The sequence below is a fragment of the Glycine max genome, chromosome 3 (genome assembly GCF_000004515.6).
Source record: "Glycine max cultivar Williams 82 chromosome 3, Glycine_max_v4.0, whole genome shotgun sequence".
NCBI classification, from domain to species: Eukaryota; Viridiplantae; Streptophyta; class Magnoliopsida; order Fabales; family Fabaceae; genus Glycine; species Glycine max.
The window spans coordinates 43,924,005-43,944,414 of record NC_016090.4 but is presented as its reverse complement, the minus strand read 5'-3'; the positions used below and the strand labels follow the sequence as shown (position 1 = coordinate 43,944,414).

At 30.1% G+C, this 20,410-nt stretch overlaps 2 protein-coding genes across 2 annotated transcripts; both read right to left on the bottom strand.

Annotated features, from left to right (window-relative positions):
- Window positions 1-523: 523 nt before the first annotated feature.
- On the bottom strand, window positions 524-1,613 carry LOC100306030 (uncharacterized). Its single transcript, NM_001249562.2, has 2 exons — window positions 916-1,613; window positions 524-635 (listed from the first exon to the last, which is right to left on the bottom strand). The coding sequence occupies exons 1-2, from the start codon at window positions 1,550-1,552 to the stop codon at window positions 550-552; spliced, it is 723 nt and encodes a 240-aa protein (NP_001236491.1). The 5' UTR covers window positions 1,553-1,613; the 3' UTR covers window positions 524-549.
- Window positions 1,614-16,514: 14,901 nt separating this feature from the next.
- LOC100819449 (MYB/HD-like transcription factor) lies at window positions 16,515-18,486 on the bottom strand. The gene is made up of 3 exons (NM_001317713.2): window positions 18,196-18,486; window positions 17,968-18,097; window positions 16,515-17,837 (listed from the first exon to the last, which is right to left on the bottom strand). The coding sequence occupies exons 1-3, from the start codon at window positions 18,326-18,328 to the stop codon at window positions 16,844-16,846; spliced, it is 1,257 nt and encodes a 418-aa protein (NP_001304642.2). The 5' UTR covers window positions 18,329-18,486; the 3' UTR covers window positions 16,515-16,843.
- Window positions 18,487-20,410: the final 1,924 nt, after the last annotated feature.

The window sequence follows — 20,410 nt, the reverse complement described above, 5'->3', positions numbered from 1 at the left end:
CAAACACAAAACCAAATAAAAATATTCAGTTTCGGCATTTACAGTGTTTAATAAATGACTATTTGTCTGTTTGTTTTACCCACAGAAACTTTTCAAACGTCTGTTTGCTTGCAAGAAGAAAAAAAATCTTTGGATATCTCCACCTCTCTTGCTACGTTTTTCGTATAATTTGCGATGAATAAAATCATAACCAAACTTATGCTAAAATGAATCCAAAAATTTCACCAGTGTTTTTTCTTTGGGCGTTCACATTGGTACTACATATTTTCACTAGCTATGCACACACTACTTTACTTTCTCCAATCACGGCCTCTTCATTTTATTCAAACACTACTACTGTACAGAACAAAAGTGACCATCACTCAAAAAACGAACTTCCACCTGAAACCTCAACACTCCTAGTGGGAAAAAAACAACCTAAAATCTACAACAAAATGATACAACCACCAATCATAGTGGGAAGACAAAAAGGCTTATATTATACTAATACGCTATAACATATAGTCTCAATCGAACAAAAAGCAAGAACGAGTTAGAAGAAAATTGAATTCATGTGCCGTATTTTGAGGCAGACGCAAGTGCCACCGCCTGCGCCCACACTTTGAGCCGTGCCTTCACGTCTCGTGGATCATCACCTAAATCACAAAATTTGGAAAGAAACATGCAACTTGATTAGAGAGATGAATCACTAATTCATTCTTCTTCCTTATAAGGACAAGATCACTAACCATGCCAACACCATTCAATTACCAAATCAAACTTCACCAAAAATGTAACATGGTAGTTAAACTTAAGACAAAAAAAAAACATAGATACAATTTCATAAGTATTTGTGTTAAATCAGACTTGGAGTTTTAACTCCGGAAAACGTACTTTATGTACCCACATCCTCCAATTCTAATCAGAGATATATACCTGGAGCAGAGATACGCCAATTGGCGATGGGAGAGTTGCTACCACTGCTAGTGTCAAGTGTGGAATTGGAAAAAGAGAGACGAGAAGGGATCTCAAGCATACGTTCGTGTTCCAACTCAAATCCAAGATCTCTACAAGCCTTAACTTCCTCCAAGTCCATGCAAAGAGACCTAATTCCACCTTTGGGTCTAGTTATGAGCATGACACCACTTTGATCACTATCCCCACTAAGCCCCTCCTCTTTCCTGATCTTAGTCTTCTCAAACCCCCACCTCTCCCTCCTAAAGGATCTTCTCCTTCTCCGTGGATCACTCTTGTTTGTAATTTCATTCCCATTGTCACTGGCATAGTCCTTAAGCTGTTTCCTCATTCGTGGGGGCGTAGAGGGCAGAGAGTAACAACTTCCCAATTCGTTTTCTGAGTCGGATGATAACTCACCATCTGCGTCGAAGCTTTCGATGGACAAGTGTGACACGCACATGGAGGCCAGATTGTCAACATCGTCGTCGACACCAAAGGTGCTGCCAGTGCACACGGAGAGCCTCGACAAGTTGTGGGGGTGATCATCATCATCATCATCAAAGTCATCTTCGTGTAACGAACAAGAGTGAAAGTTCATGGTCTCATCCGAAGCCATAGTGAGTGAAAATGAGACGGAAATAGAGCGGCGTTTAGTTTTGGCTAATGTGAATCATTCGTTTCTCGTTTTTATGATGATAAGGTAGCTAGAGAAGAACAAGTAGTAGAAGGGAACCTTCAATCAACCACCCTATTTATGCATAAACTTTATACACATTATTATTATTATTATTTAATATTGTTATTTCAATTTTTTTTATTCCGAGAACAATAAATTAAATTAAACCTGATTGATCTCATCATATCATACTCTTGTTTTGGGTCCGGGAAAGTGATAATCTGGCAGTCAATCAATGGAGGAAAATTGGAAAGTGAAGGAGATTTGGGTTAGTTAAAGGAAAAGGTTTGATTAACAGTTCTTCTCAGCATGTGGCAGGAAGTTTCGGACATCAACTTAACTTTTATGTGATTCCATTTTATTGGTTATTATTAAATATTTTACTATATTCTTATCTATATATTATATACTATACTACTAGTATATTGGTAGTTTGCAGTTTACCATTGATTCTTGCCACTAATTTATTTCTACTTTCAAGAAACGCGGAAATTACGCGGATAATGTAGATGAGGCTGATGGTTACTGAAGATTAGTTAATTAATTTTAGATTATGTAGTAGTAGTATAAACCACGTCCTATGTTATTTAATATGAAAAGTTTTTGACAAATGTTACTACTTCCAAATATTTCAAGATTGGGGGGACGGGCCGGGTTAGTGAAAAAGTAGTATTTCTTGTCCACAGACACATATTTAACAAAAAAACATTTAGAATAAAACAGAATTATTTACTGAGTGTTTGATTTGGTTGTTTCCTGTTGTTATTTGAAAATGTGTTTGGTTAGATTTTTTTAAAACATTTTCAAGTGAAAATGAAAACAGGAAACAACCAGAATATGAAAATAATAAATTTTCGTTTTCAGTGTTTTCAATTGAGAATAGAAACTTCATTTTCGGTAAAATGAAATTGTGGTGACAATAAATGTAATTTTAAGTAAATCTAAAAATACAAAAAGACAAAAAGTCAATATATCATAAATTTTCAGTATTTTTATTTCATGAAAACAAAAAACAAGAAGTCAAACTAAACATATTTTCAGAATTCTAATCTTTTAAAAATGAAAACAATTTTCAGGAAATGAAAATGCAAACCAAACACACCCATAATTATTCATAAATTTATACAAAATATAATATGACATTTTAAAAATGGGATTTAATTAAAATATACTGACAATTTCAAGACTTATTCATCTTTATTTAATCATAATAAATTGTCACCTAACAGAATTGTTGATTTTTATAATAATTATTTTAATAATTATTTTTAAAATAATTTTTAATTTATTGTAAAATTAAATTGATAGTATATTAAAATTAAATTCTTAAAAATATTTTTCCAATATAATTAAGTTAAACAATGTAATACGACTTATTAGCTCTAATTCGGTTAAAAGAAGGGAAAGAAAAAGTGATCAATGCTACGAGTAGCAAGAAAAGGAGAACATATATAGCAAATACTTGTAGTAAATAACAATGATGGTAAATAACCCCACATCTTTGTGTTAAAAGTTTAAATTATATTATAATCCTGGTTTATCCATATCTTTGTTTTTAATATTAACCCGGGTGGCGGGTAGGATAGAATCATAGAAAAGAGATAAGAATTAGGAATATGAAATGATGACTGTTTGGTTTGGGGCCGCAATCATTCAACCAACAAATAAACAGCAAAAGAATAGAATAGCCTGGAAATTTTGTGGGATTGACCACTCCAATACATTACCTTAGCCCAGGGGTTTCTTTTTACTATAATAATTATTAAATGTAACACAGACACAAGATAAACAAAGCTCATTTTTCTCCACGTGCAACTCTGATGATATAATTTTCGACCTTTCCCCATTTGTTCCGAAGGGATTGTAGACACCTGTACACGTTTTATTACGCTTTTCATTTTCAATATTCCTTATAGAAAATAATGAATTAATTTTATATGATGAATGTGACCTTCTACATAAATAATAAAATTAAAGGTAAGAAAAAGGAATGCAGATATATACTATACTCACCGGGGATAACGAAGTTAACACTGTCTCAGAAGAAAACAGACCAAGCATCCATACCCTGTCTCCTTCCCTCAGAGTCTGCACCACGTGGCTCTTAATCGCTGCATCCAACGCTTGTCATCATTATGATTCACTCCCATGATGAGAAGGAAGAAGATGGATAAATTATTGTATATTCTCTTGTTTGTGTTTATAAAATTGCTTTTATGGTAATATAATTTTATATTGGGATGTTTTTATTTTTAAAATTAGTATAAACTCTAGACTTAGAATTGATTTTAAACTCAAGATCAATTCCTCAACTGAAAGTAATTTACCGTAATTTAATTTTTACACGATATGTAGTCAATTTTTTAAAAAAAAATTTATGAAAAAGTTAATATATTCCAATTACTGTAAAATGTAAAGTTAAGCGACAATGTCCACATTTAGTGGATAATATAAAAAGAAATACCTATTTAGTGCCCAAATGACTCGATCGAATAAAATTATTTCAATCATACATATGAAAAATTAATCAATATAAATTGACACAAATCATAATAATGAAGGTGGAGTGAAGCATGCAATAATTTCTCAAGAAGTTGTGAGTAGGAGTGATGGAGAAAGTGGGTCCCTGATATTCACTCTTGTTGTTGGTGTACAGTTGCACAAGGCAAACCTGCAGGCCATAAGGCCATGGATATTCAATTTTTAACGTTTTTTTCAGCCACCCATTTTCTTCTTTATATATTTTATAAGACAATTTGTCATTGTCCATTGTGGGTTGAGTCTTCCATTCCAAGTTCAAACATCAAACCCTTCCTAAAAGAATTTAATAGATCTTCAAAATTGAATTTTATGAGTAATTAAATGAATTGTTGAAGGCATTTCAATGGGGTTTTGGTGAGATAAAGTTTATTAACGCTGGAACGCTCATCGACCGTTGATTAATTTTGGGAAGGGGACTTGGACGGTTGGAGCGCATTAAATCTGCCATTAGATTGTTTACACGTATTAGTTTAGAAACATCTTCAGCTCTAATTCCTCAAAGTATATTCAATTATTTATAACATCAAAAGTCTCACTTAACTATCTTTAAATCAACTACGTACCGCGACTACCTAAATCGTTGCGGCATTTGTGGATTGCTATTGTTACAATGAAGTGATGAGATTGTACTTGCGGTAAACTTAAATTGGATTGGAATATTTTCAAAAATAAAAACACTCTAACTTATGCTGTATTAAATTACATTAACTCTTCAAGTATTAATAATTTAATAAAAAATATTATTTTTTTATCAATTTAATTATTAGATATTATCTTAATTTTTTAGTGAAATTGTATTTTTAGTCTCTCAAATTGTTTCCAATTTCGATTTTATTATCTTTTTAAATTTATTTACGAATTTTGTCAAATGTTATCCCACAGAAACGTTTTGATTAAATATGAAAAAGTGTACTAAAAAATTAGTTTTAATATTGTTGTATTCATCTTCTAATCAGAATATAATGTGTGACCGTGAATGTTTTTGTGACAATCTGAACTTGAGAACCACATTTACAGGATTTGATATTATTAAAGACTAAATTCATGAATAAATTTAAAGTAAAACTAAAATCGAAATTAAAGATAATTAGGAAGATAAAAAATGTAATTATATCTAATTTTTTATAAGGTTTAATAATTGCAATCTAATTAAATAATTCTTATCTTATATATTTTAAAAATATTACTTCATTTTATGTATATCAATAAAGTATTAACTAATATTAGATTAATATAAAATTTTGTAAATATTTTTTATATAATACTTAATTATTCATTGAGTATTAGAGGATTTCCATAAAAGGAGTTACCTATTAAACAAAATCTTAATAATTTTAGAAGAAATCCAACTCATTTATAAAAAAATATGAGAGTTCATTCCAAATAATTAACTACTTGTGTACAACACTGTACCTATACAATATATAGGAAGAACTATCACTTTTACACTTTCGTGTTGAAGCAGGTGAATAATTAACAAATTAGTTTTTTGACAGTGAATTAAAAAATTAGTTAGATATAAACTTTGTATATTTACATAGATTTTGAATTTAGTTTAATGTACTTTAGTTATAATTTTTAGAAATATTATTTATACTTGTGTTATTAAGGGGTGGCATAATTATTTTTATGCAAACTATTAAAATATTAAAAACAAAAATAAACTAAACAATAACGTACGAAGTTGAATTTTGCACGATAATCAAATAAGAAATGTGTGGCGATGAAATGTTGGTTGAAATTTATGTGGAGCTGGATGGCATTGTACAATGATCACAAAAGGGACATGATGGACATGTTGGGTCCCTAGCCGTTTGATGAGTAAGAGTTGTTGTCTATCAAGAAGACGTGATAAATTGATATTCATAGGAAACTCTTTATTTATTTCTTTTGGTGAATATTCGCTAATTCACCAGGAATTCTAATCCCTTTTTAGTTCTTCAATTTAAGGGTTTATTTTTTTTCGTTTCTGAAATTTTAAAAAAATTAGTTTTTAAATTTTGATAAATAATTTTTTTAGTTTTTAATATAATAAATCGATATTTTACAACGATATTCAATACTTTGGGATATTTTTTTAATAATTTATGATAATTTTAAAATGTAAATTTAAGTGACTAAAAAATAAAAATTAATTTATGACAGTTAAAAATCGTTAATAAGGTATCAATTTATTATGACTTATACTTTAAAAAGTAATTTGTCAAAATTTAGAGATAAAAAATAGTTTTAAATTTTAGGAAAAAATAATAAATATTTCAAATTCAATAACTAAACCAGTAATTAAGTCATAAAAACAAAAGATATTTGATTAAAGAAAAAAGATGAAAGAGAGAGACCGAAAGATAAATAAAAATAGGTGAAAAAATAAAATAAAAATATTTAAATATGTTTTTATTTCTTACAATTTAGTTTTGATTTCATTCTTATTATTATAATTTTTTGTTTTATTTTATTACTTACAAAATATATTTTTTAGTTCTTAAAACACTTTAAATAAAAAAAATTCTATTTAAAGTAATTTTTATTGTTTAAAATATTTTATTGTTATTTAAAACGTTTTAAGGACGAAAAATATTTTACAGAACCTAAATAAAGAAGAAGAAAAATTGCATGGACAGAAATTAAAAAAAAAACTTGAATTACAATAAAAAAAATATTTAATCCATAAAAAATACATGTGAAAGTGAGACCTACTCATTTTTTTATTATGTCGTTTATATTCCCATCATATCAAATAAACCTAATTATCAACCATACAGGGTTATAAAAAATATTTAGACCAAAGACATGATTCTGGTTAATTTGATGATACTAAGAGTATTTTTGGTATTTTTTTGGGAATTTGATCTAGAAAAATATTTTAAAATTATAAAGTCAATGGTGTGTGTTGAAAAAACTCGTTTTAGATGTAAATTTTTTAATAAGTCAGAAATACGAAGATAAATTTTTAAAGAGAATGAGAGAAAATAAGAAGATAAATTTTAAAATATTTTTCATTTGATTCCTAAATGCTTCATTTTGGTCCTTAAATCTTTTAGTCTAGTCTCCAAATATTTTATTTTTGTCATTGTTGACATGAAAAAAAAGGAACAATTTTAAAAAATATTCTCATTGTCATTTCATTTAGAAATTTTTTTATTTTACTCTACATTGATGTGCATCAAGTGACAGCAGTAGGAACGTCATGTTAATGTAAATCATGATCTTCTAAACTTAAATAACAATAACTAAAACAAGCAGGTCATATTGAAAAATCAACCCAAACATTAAAGACCAAAGCTGAAGAGTTAGGTATATAATGTAAACTATTCCTATTTTAACCAAGTTAGACTCCAATGATCCATCGAGATTTTAAAACTAAAACTGGCTTAATAATTGAGTCATAAATCTATCAAATCTTTAAAGGAATAGACTTAAACACTTAAAAAGGTTGTTTTTGGGCTAAGAGTTAAAAGACTCGATTTTCAACATGAAGAATTGAGTCCCACGAGTACCCTTGAGTTTGAAGTGAAAAATTTGAGTTTATGGATGAGAAACCCGACTATACTAAAGTCTGCATTGAAAAACTTGAGTTCCACAAGTAAGACATGAGTTTCAAAGACCATACTCAAATCTCACAAATTAAATTGAACTACATAATCAAGTGTTTCAAATCTAAAGTAAACATTTTTTTTTTATCTAAACTTTTGAATTTTAAAAATAATTAGTTGTAATCTTTTATAATCATTGAAATATGGAAAGAATCTTAAAAGATGTTGGTTTTTGGTCAAATCAAATTAGATTTTAAGGGATTTTGAAATTTAATGACTTTATCTTTTTAATCATGCATATGATGAAAAAGCTAAAATAAATTACAACTTAAGTGGCATATTGACAACATTAACATTGGATAAATAATAACTTATTTTAAAAAATCTTTAAAAAATAACAAAACTAAATAATTATTTTTTTGGTAATAATCATTGTCATCAACAAAATATTTTTTAAAAAAGAAATTAAGCCAGACATATAATATATTATAATGTTTTAGACTGATGCGAAAGATGCATTGCAAAATCTCAGAAATAATCACATTAATTAATTCAACTGGAAAATAGCAATGCTATTTACGATCAACGCTCCATTAATATCTGAACTGCATTGAAATTTTGACGTGCAAGGAGGAAACATCAAACATAGGTAGCGTCATCACGAAACAAAGTCACATGTTTAGGTCATAGGCATTTCTTTGGGCTTTGACTTGGGTGTCCCTAGGTTTCGGCATGATATATATATATATATATATATATATATATATATATATATATATATATATATATATATATATATATATATATATTGATTTTGATAACAGCGTGATAATTTCTTCGTCACGAACAGCCTAAGAAAAAAAATACGGTAGTTGATTTTGGACCATTTAATTAAGAATGGGTAAAATAATGTTGTTTACTTGTTTATTTATTTTTACATCTTAAAAATAAAAATCATACAGATGGAAAATGATATCTCTCCCTTTAAATTGAGGTGATTCACAAAAGCAAATGAAATTGTTAGCCTTCCCTTTGTAAATTGCAATAAACAAAAACTAGGAGGGGCTATAAAAAGAAAGTTACTGAAAACTATATTTTTTTATTCATTACTGAAAAATAAGTCTTAAAAAGTTTTTTTTTATTTGTACAATAGTAGTGTGTTTTACAACTAAAAGATAAATAAAAAAGCCATATATAATCTCATTTGATTATAACAATTCCCTCTTATAATAACCATAAATTATGTATTTTTATTTGTAAACAATTAAATGCCTTAATTTATTATTTTTAATATATGGTTTTATTTTTTTATATTGAATTAAATCATTACTTTTTTTTATCTTGATGGAATTTATTCCATCAAGATTTAATATAATAAGTAACATTTATAAATTACATTAATTTATTTTCCTAATTAAATTAGTTTTTAAATTCAAAATTTAAAATAGTTATATTTTCATATTTAATTTATTTTATACTAATAAAGCTAGCTATTATTAAAATCATTTTCAATTTATGTTTTTAGACTAGTTCTAGACTAAATGTCGTGGAAAATAATTGCTAGTGCTAGCTAATGAAGCAAACTATTATTATTTCCAATAGCGGAACCAATTTAAGCATATTCCCATCTTCCGCATATGAAAGAAAAGAAAGATAGAACAGCAGAATTCAGAAGTAATTAAAGTCAATTAATAAATACAGAGTTGTCTGAATTGATGAAAATGAAACCCATCAGAATAGTGATCACTGATCAGTAGCTTGCAACCAAAAAACGTGTGGTGGTTTTTTGTAACTTCAATATCTAGAGGAAAGCTACATTGCTAAGCAATACAAATCAAATGGGACCCTAGTTTGCAGTTTCTTCTAAATCTGTCATGACAACAAAGTAACACCAAAATTTCAAGTCTTGCATGCAATACCCATGAATAAAAATGGCTATTTTTATACATTAAGTGGCCAAATATTATTGAGTAGTGAAAATTTTGTTAAATTACGCATGCACTTTTTTCATTTTAAAATAAAAAACATGTAGTTGAATCTGACTTCAAAAAATATCTACTATCACAATGTAAACTAATTCATCAAAGATATCTTAGTCTTGATTATGAAAATTTTATATTTACTAAAGAATTAATCTTTCAACTATCAGGGAACATTTGTTTCATCAAATTATTTTACAATCCCGAGAATCACATCTCCAAAAATAGTATAATTAGGAATGTAATTCCTTGATTTATATAAAAATGCATTTGATCAATTTTTAACATTACTAAAAATATTTTTAATTAATTCACAGTTCATACACGAAAACAAAAATAGCAAAATAACCAATAAATATATTATATATATATTAATTTCTTTTTTCATTGAAATATAAATTAATTTCTTAAAAGTATAATAAAAAGATTTTGTAATGTTAATAAAGTAGCTAACTTGCGTAAAAATAAAAAAGAAGAGTAGCTAGCTATCCGCAAATTTTCTTCTCCAGTACCATTGTAAGTTGGAGAAAGTGCTTATTTCCATCCATTAATCAATAAGCAACCCCAAATTTTAGGCTTTTGAACTTTGATTGGAATAAAAAGTATTATAGAAGATTGAGGACGGTGAAAGGAAAGTGCAAAATAATGTGTAGAATTCTGTTCTGATCTTAAAATCAGATCACGAGCGTTATCTTTGGGAAATATTACAAGGGTAACGATAATGATGTGTTAAGAGGCTAGTTTTTTTTTTTTTAAATGAGAGATGATATCAAGAGGTTTAGAATACTTATATTTGTTTAAAATCAATTTAACTAGACTTCTTTAAAATCAATTGAAAAAAAAAATATTTTTAACTTAATTACAAAAAAATAATTTTATTTTATTTCTTATTTTGAAAATTTATTTAGAAACCATATTTTTATTATTGTTATATATTTCTTAAAATAAAATAATATTTCTATAAATAAATAAATTAAATTCTTAAACTAAATGACTTATGCCCTTTTGTGATACATTTTTTTTACATTAATTGGGACTAATGTGACATCATCTATTCCGATATACATATTTATATAATAAAATATATGGAAATACAAAATTACATAAAATAAATGTTATTTTCTAAGCATAAAAGAGTTTAAGTCCATAAAAGGATCACATCCACGTTAATCATAAAGTTTAAAACTTATCAAATAAGGGTATAAAAATTTTTTACAAAAGGAAAACAAGTTAAGCAATGAAACAACATAAAGTAACATGTTTAGAATATTATGCAAATTATATAAAAACTCAAATTTCAAAGTCACATCCTATTAAAGCGTTATGTCCCAACGTCCTCTAGCACGAGATTTTTTAAAGTCATATACCTAACTATCTACTCCCACAAACATAAGGTTCAAGATCATTTCATAGGATTCAAACATAAACAACACACACAAAAGGAGTTATCACATTCCTAAATAGGTAAAGATAAATGAACACACACACAAAATATTTTAACACACGGTCTCTATCTATGAACTATACAAAATACATGACTCCTAAATTGTTCTTAAAATCATTTTAACTCGTTGTGTCTCAAAGTGATTAAACTTGTCGGGTTTCTATAGTGGATTTCATCACAATACTTGTCATACATTAACTCGTCTCCCTTAAAGGGTTGTATAGTTGTATGATTGTACAGTTCATAACTTACAATTCAATGCGTACAATATCTCAATACACATGTATTTTACAATTTTAACATATACTCAATTTATCACATACACCCAATCTTAATCCTAGTTTCACAGGACAAGGTTTGGGTTTATGCGAAAAAACTAGAAGGTTTTGGAAGAGGAAGAGAGGATGTAAAAACTTATCGTAAATGTAAAAATTGACATAATATGTTTCTATTTATAAAAATGATACTTTGAACCTATTATTTACTTTATTTTTTATTTTATTTTATTATTTTATAAAAATGAACTTTATTTTACTTCCTATCAAATGAATAGATAAAATATCATTTTTATTTTCTAAAAACACATATTTACTTTAAAATCATTATTTTAATTAATAAAACTATTTTTTATTATTTATTTTATTATAAAAACCATTATTTTTCTAAAATTTTATTTATTTTTAAATAAAATATTTTTTAATTTATTTAAAAAAAATGAAATATTACAATTAAAAAGCGCAAAACTGCAAGGAGATTAAAGGAGGGAAAAGAAGACCCCTAGAATCAAAACTAAGCAGAGACTTCAACAGGGTTGGAGCATGCTCAAAACTCACAACATTAGAATCCATCTCACACGCAAAACTGACAAGAGCATCAGTGGATTGTTTAGCTCTTTTTAAGAGATGCATTATGCTGACACTATGAATTTCTGAAACCACCCATTGAATGGCTTGGATTAGCCACAATTCAAAGACACATCCTAACGAATTCCTTTTTATACATTGAACCACGACCAAAAAATCAATTTGCAAGATCAAATTTTAATTCCTTTTTATCGAGTCTCTAGAAGACTCTAATGAACACCCAAAGCCCAACCACAAAAGTTGATTTAATCCCCTCTGTTTTTTTTTCCAAAGCCAACAATCCAAGTCCCATGATGATCACAAATCAACCCTCCACGGCGAAGTCTTTTTGCCGATTTATCTTATTTTCACCATTCCACTAATCAAATTAATTGGTTTTCGGTTTTTAATGACCATAGAGATCAATTAGAGACTTTTTCAGTCTCTAAATCCTTTTCTAATTTATACTAAATATTTTAAGTCTTTACTTAATGAATATCTTGAAATGATATTTTCAACATGTAATAGTGTTCCTCTAAAAAAAACATGTAATAGTGTTATACAAATTCTTCAAGTTTTTTATCAGTTTAATATAATTATTTATTTATCATTCAAAATATAAATTACAAATATTACCAATTTTGTATATATTGTAAAATGGTGATAGCTTTAGTAAGGCATGTTAGTAACACATTTTTAAACATATTCTTCCTAACACATTTTATTATTAATTAAAATTTATTGAAATCACAAAAGAATGATAGCCATTAAATAAGATGCAAGATTCATAATTTTTGTAATTAGAAAAAAAATTCAATCCATAAAAAATGATATGCTAAAATGAGTGTATAAGGATATCTGTTGTTAGCCCTTGTTTTTAATACGAAATACATATTAACAACCCCGAGTTTTATCTTAGAAGAAAATATTGAATTATATGTGTGCCTCACGCTATGAATATGAAAGAGTGTAGGTTTTTTACTTATATATCTCTCAATTTTTTTTTCTAATCCACCAATGTGAGATATTCTTTTCTCAAGTCTAACAATTTTCAGTTGTACCCTTCAAAAAAACAATTGTCAACTGTAACTTGATTTACATCTCTCTCTAAGTTAGGCTCGTGTTTTTTTTCTCCCCCCTCCCACCTTTTCGCTTGGTTTGACCTTTTTATTTATTTTGGGCCCTTTTGTTTTTATCAAAAACATATTTTTCTAGCCCCCTCTCTTTGGGTTCTATGTCTAGACATTAATGGGTGACTCAATATTGATGATTCCATATAGAGTCAGTATGGTTAAACTTAAAAAAATATTTTAAAACATGCTTTTTAAATAATTTTAAAAAATTGAAAACCATTTTTTATAATTTTTTTTAAAAATATATAAAAATATAAATCTGTTTATTTTATTATTATTTAAAAAAAATTAAACAAACGAATATTTTTATTTTTTTTGCAGTGGGATGTTAAAAATCCGATGATATGCTACTAGTTACACGATGCCAGTACTTTATTTGGTCAAACACCTGCACTTGAATTTAGGTGAGTTCTGTCAAAATTTCAAATGATTTATTTCTAGCTGTATATGACGTTTTTTTTTGGTCAGCCATTACCCTCTCTAATAATTATGTTCATGGATGGCTAACATATTTTTGTTCAACACTGAGGCAGAGTCTAATTTGGGCCTCTTTGAAACAGTCCAGATTAACCAGATGGGCTTTTCCATCAGTATTAACAAATAACTGTTACAGGGATAAGCTCTTCATAGGCCCAAAATCAAACAAGAATCAATAAACGTGAATTCTTCGCACAAGAGCGAATCGTTGACCAAAAATAGGAAACGCAATTCAGAGTCTAACAAACGGGCCCGGATTGCCTGCAATTAAAAGCAATCACAGGGCCTTGCAGTCACAATCATAATCCAAAGGTCCAGTTTTTTTACTTGAATAATTTAATATATATATATTTTTTATTTTATTTTTCTTATAACGGTGGAGATTTCATGCAGTTACGTGCTTACCGCAACTGTAACACTATTCACGAAACTTGAAAGCATTCCTTACATGTAATTCACGGTAACAGTTGGGATAAGATAAAGCCGCGCACAACTTAATCATTTATTCTCACTCTCTTTCTTCGATGATTTCTCATACTTTAGAAGCTTAAATACCTTATATCTTTGTCCTCTTTAGGCTATACAAATACTGGTAGCCACATGCATGCCTTTTATTGGTACCAATTTTTTTTGCTGGGTCCAACTCAACCTATGGACTACTCAAGTGTAGGACACATCGTGTAGTTTGACATGTTGTAAGGTAACTTGAGGTACTTAGATGATTAATTCTTTGCCCTTGTGCATACCAATTATCTAACGAGTAACCATATCTGCAACACCACTGAAACGTTTATAGTTCACTGTCAAGTTCAATTTTTAACATCTAGCTACTACTTGGATTGGTGTTCAACACTTCATTGTTGTGTTGGAAGTTCACATTTTGACTCTAATTTGAACTTGAAGTTATTCTCTGGTTTGCTAGCTTTGCAGTGTGCTATTATCATTTCGAAATACTATTATTTAAGCAAGAATTAATGTTAAATATTTCCCATATGTAAAATAACATGTCAAATACTTAAAAGAGTCTATCTACTTACATTTTTATTTTCTATTTTTACTTTTAATTTACAAAACTGTCATCTTGTTTTTAATTTATTTCTGTTTTTACTTTTTTCTTGTACAAATATATATTTGTAAGTAGGAAACAAAATAACAAATTTATAAATTAAAAGCGAAAACAAAAAATACAAACAGGAGATGAGGATAGAAGTTAGCCTACCCTAAATATTTCTACACACCAACTAGATGTGTACCACATAAATCTGAGTCCAGCGTGTAATCCAAAGGCATTCATATCTGACCACCTTGATATTTACTTTATAATTGCCTATAAACTAAATGGTTTTCATAATTCGGATAAAGTTCAAACTTGGATATGCTGGCTAAACGGCTGCTTACAGCAGGAAAGGTGCATTTTGATTGCATCCTTGCAGTAACCTGTACTTATTACCTTTGCTTAGTATGCCAGGAAAGTAAAAAATAATTTATGATCCAGTTTTATATTTTGTTAATTATTTACTGTAGCAGTTATGCTTTTCATATATCCTGACTAGTGTGTACTGTGTACACATGCATTTGTTGACGATGTCTTATAACTCACTCAAATGAAACCATTGGGGCACCTCGTATTCGAACTCCCTACAAATTATGGACTAATCGACGTGTGGATCGAATATAATTTAGTTCTTATATCATTCTTGTCCAAGTGTTCTGTAAGGAAAATGGGGTACTTGTCACTCTCTCACGCATACCTTCCAGTAACTTAATACCTAAGTCAATGTTAAAACACGGTTATAACTAACTTAGTAAGCCTCTACCTTAATCCTCAAATTGTAAATATCTTTTACTTTAACTCTAGATTTTACAAAATTTTCACTTTACAAAATGTTATTTACTTTAATCCCTTGTCGTTTGATTTTTACAGATATTAAGAACTGAAGAGAATGAAACTTTGTAACATTTTATAGAATCAGATTAAAATAAAAGTTTTGTAAAGTAAACTTGTAAACTGTTAGATTACTTTAGTAAATATATATTTGGAATTGTGGAAGTAAATCGTAGAGAATCAATGAAATAAAATCTGCAGAATCGGTGGAGGGTGTGGGGTGGATTTGCACACGAGAGCCAAAGGGATATTGATGTTGCCACCTGTGGCGGGGATGTGATTAGCCACAAGCCACTTTTCTGAAACTACCTTGGATTTAAGCTGTAGCACCTCACTCTTGGAATTGAAAGGTTCTCACTTTTCAAAGTGGTTGTTGGAGTTTGAGTTTGAGATGAGATAATATTTTTCAAGTGTGTTCAAAGGGCTAAAAGACACGTCCACACACATAAGGCGCACATTAACTTAGAGGTCCATGTCTCATTGTACGGACCGTAACTAAGTGACCAACTTTCAACTTCAATTCATTAGTGGTGCCACTCTACATAACGCGCACATGATCATGTTACTTGTTAGTCTTCCCTTGCGTCAATGACTTGTAAGAGGGAGAACTTATAAAAATAATAGCAAAATGTTCGCAAATGTCAAAGATTACCCAGGGGCATCTTTTTCTGAATTTAATTTTTGGTCCTGTCCCTTTCTTTGTGATGAATAAAGCAAATTATTATTCACTTGTAGTTTTTTCTTAGAGAGAACAACACCAGCCACCTCCTTGTGCAAGTAAAATTAAAACTTACTTTGATGGGAAAGTCTCAATGCTTAGGCTATTATTTATGTATGTAAGTGAAATAAATAAATAAATCATTCTTATGTCATGATGATGGGCAACCCTTAGGATATTGGATAAGGTAATGTTTTGGCTGCACAAGTTTGATGCCATTTTGAGTACTCTAAAAGATAGTGTGGTGAGAGAAGAATAGAAGATCATAACGGACGAAAGAGATTCGGTAAATACTGTGTAGCCAAAGTATCTAAAAGTGATACTTCCCGTGTGCTAATAAACATCTGTGATGGTAAAAAGTATAGGAAATTAATGAATGAACCATTGCAATGCAGTCAACAGTGTCGCAAAGAAAAGAAAAGAAAGAGTAGAAAGACCAAAGCAGAGCAATCCTTATTCTGCAATTCTATTTTCCACCCACACCCGAGAAGGTAAAAAAAGACAAATGATTTGGCTCACAAGTATATTACCAAAACGAAAAATGTTTTTTTTTGTGACTGACCTTATCTATATACAAGAGCAAAATTAATCTGTGGTTTCACACACCTGTACCAAGAACACAAATAAATCCCTTGAAAAGCCCTTCTAAAATAGTATTTCATTGTGTCAAAGCCTGGTGCTATATATGTCCAAATGCTGCTGTTAGCTTCTGCACGTCCTTGGAGAAGATGCAAGAATTTTGAGACTGTTGTTGTTGTTGTTGTTGTTGATTCTTGGAATCAGGCAATATTATTGCCCCTAAAGTGTTATCAGGTATCAAATGTGTGGCTGGCCTAATTTGGTTGCACAATGATTCAGGAGCTGCCAGCATTAACATTGGGTTGTGGAGGTACTCAGACCACTTTGCTTCTTCTGTCAATTCCCAAGAAGAGAGCACACTGTTCTTGCTACTTGTAGTTGTCAACTCTCTGCTGCCATCACTCGTGTTGTTGCTTCCATTGCTGTTGTTGGAGGCACTTGCTTCCCAGTAACTGGGACCATTCAATCCAAAAGAGGGTGCTGAAATATCTTCTGAAGGGACACCAAGTGATGGCTTGTAGCAAAAAGAAGTACTTGGGAGGAATGAGGTTGTTGTAGGTGGAAGAATGGACATAACATTGGAAGTAATTGTAAACTCAGAGTTTGAGTTTATATCAAAGGGTCTTGCAGTTTGGCTGAACCAATGGCAAGAGTTTGAATTGGTTGGGAGAGTGTCAGTGATATGAAGAGGGTAATTTCCCATCAAATCTGAGGGTTGGCAACTAGTGGTGTAGCTGTCTAGGAACATGTCTTTGTTGGAACAATTGGACATCAAGTTGGTGTCGTTTTTGGTGTTGTTAATCTTGGAGCTGCAAGAGCCTTCCATCTCATAGGCTTTGGGGGCAATTGATGATGCTCTCTGCTCATAGGACCCTTCATCTGACTTGAAGCTCTCTGAATTCAGGAGGTTCAGTTCATTGGATAATTCTTGGCTCCTCGTTTTGCCCTCCTCTCCATTCTCAACCTCTGACAGTGGCTTATGTGTCACAGGGTCTATTCCTCTTTGCCTGAGTTTCTTCTTTAAGCAAGAATTCCACAGATTCTTTATTTCATTGTCAGTCCTCCCTGGCAATTGTGCTGCAATTTGAGACCATCTGAGAAGAAGAAAACAAAAGGATATCCATGTCAAGATATCTAGGATGACCCAATCACAAGAAAACAGGTATCCATCGGCCGAGAGTCAGAGACTAATAAAATCATGTAAAGAAGGATTGTTAGATTTACCTGTTCCCTAGCACTGCATGAAGTTCAATGATGAGATTTTCCTCCTCTTGTGAAAATGTACCTCTCTTCAAATCAGGCCTTAAATAATTGATCCACCTAAGCCTGCAGCTTTTGCCGCACCTCTGCAAACCTGCCAATAAAGGACATTGACGGGAAAATGAACTACAGTTTTCTTCCCTTGATTTTTATGCTAAATGGGGTGGTATAGACTATACAGTGTTGGAGTACCTGCTTGCTTAGGAACTGAGCTCCAACATCCATGACCGTACTTAGTAATATGCCTCAAAAGTTTTTCATCTTCTTCTGGTGACCAAAGACCCTTCCTAAGTTTCTGTTTGTAACAGCAAGAGTGCCTTCCCATCTTGTATTGTGGTTTTTTTCCCCACCAAAAATAAGGGGGTGAACTACCTCTCCAATTAACTGATGGCTTATTGAATAGAACTTGTAGGTGAAATGTCAGCCGGAGTGGCACTGATAGGGAGAATATGAGAGCGAGAGAGATTATGCGAATTGATTACAGGAAAATGAAGTGGCAGCTAAGAAAAGGAGTTGAATTAATATAAGATGAAGGCCCCATGAGAGATGTCATAGTCAGTACTCGGTAGTAAGGTTCCTTCTATTTCTTTCTTTTTTCCTCTTAAAAGTATGTGTACGTATGGAATGGATTTGGACTCAGGGAAGGTTCATTTTAGCTAAGTGAGAAAATCAGAAAATATGGGGTTAATAAACAATAAATATACCATGTACCAACATCAGTTAACAGATAATCATGTATTTCAAATATATGGTAGAAGTTTAATTGTCATGTCATGTATAGAAAAACATTTGTTAAAAATATCAATACCCTAAAGAATAGTCTCAAACTGTTGGTTAAGATGATCTAGGTTTACCCAAAAAAACAGTATACCATGTCTTATCAGAGGTATGACTTGTGAGTGTTGATGTCTTTTGTAGTAATGGTGGGGCAATTTCGCTGGTAGTCTTATGGAGGGAAAGATTTATCTGATTACAATCCATGCTTGTAAATGAAGCATGAAAAAATTGATACTCCAAGAGTTATAGGAGGAAGGAACGAAATGAGAAGTGGCAGAAGTTTACGTCTCTTCTGAACACGTTACAAGTTATCTTTTGCTAGGTACAAAATACAGTGTGTGTTGACTAATCCTATAACGTAGCACCACTACGGACCCCCTCATGAAGAAGAAAAAAATGCAATTATAACAAATGAAACAATTAAAATGAAACCACAGCAAATTTCCTCGCCACACACTACAATTTGTACGAGGTGTTCATGAACCAGACTTGTGCCTCAACTTAATTTAGATCCGTACACTTCCTTATGTCCTGGTTCGGTGTCTCGTGAGGAAAGATCAGGGCGATACTCGTGTAACATGATCTAATTCACGTATAAAATATATTTTTAATCATTGAGTAGAATAAAATTAACTTAGGATTTACTTATATAAAAAAAATTAACTTAGGACTTACTATTCATTTTTATTTTCTTTCATTTCACCTTCGTTACTTGGCTCGTGGTTTTCAATTACATCTTTTGTTGTAGGTTGAGAGGGATACAGAAGATATTATATATATAATATATAATAGTTTTACCATTCTCACACTGAAATTAGCTAAGTTATTTATTTATAATTTAAAATTAAAATAAAAGTAATAAACAAGCTATTTTTACAAGTAGAAAGCTTGAATCCGCTCTTACTCCGGGTTAAAGCAATTTTTTTCTGTCTAAGTTGGAAAGATATTGAATGAATGAATACCCATAAGTTCAGATATAATTATAATCCCTGTTAATTTTCAGTTCGAGCGAATATAATTTGATCCTACTTAAATTCAATATCAATTAGATATGCACATTATCAAAGGTGTTTTTTTTCCCCCTTTCTTTCGAATTTAAGAACAAAATTGATTCTGAATAATTAGCCTGATGATTTAAGAATTAAGACTGAGTGAGACACAAGTTCAATCAAAATCCATACGACAAGCACCCTAATTTTTACCCATCTGTGTGACAAGCGAAATGTCAAATAGTGACATACCCCTTTAGCTAGAGCTGGAAAACTTGGGTATGACAAAATAAATAAATAAAATAGGATTCTGTCTGTTCTTTATGCTTTGAGCTTTATGTGTAATTCATCCATTGTCATGATTTCTTTGAAAAGTTCCATCAATACGTGGAAAGAACAATGTTTTTCTTTTCTTTTTTTTTAATTACAAATAATGCACGTTACCCTTTATATGTAGAAATCCACTGAGTGTTTGTCAATTAATTAATTCCTTTTGACATAGTTTCCATTTTCAAGTATAGATTTCTCTCAGTTCTTCTTTTGTTGAACTCATTTATAATATGGAAACTTTACTCTATGGAGTAAATTGACCAGAAAAAAAGGAAAGTAGAGTAAAAGAAATGATTAGATTAAATAAAAAT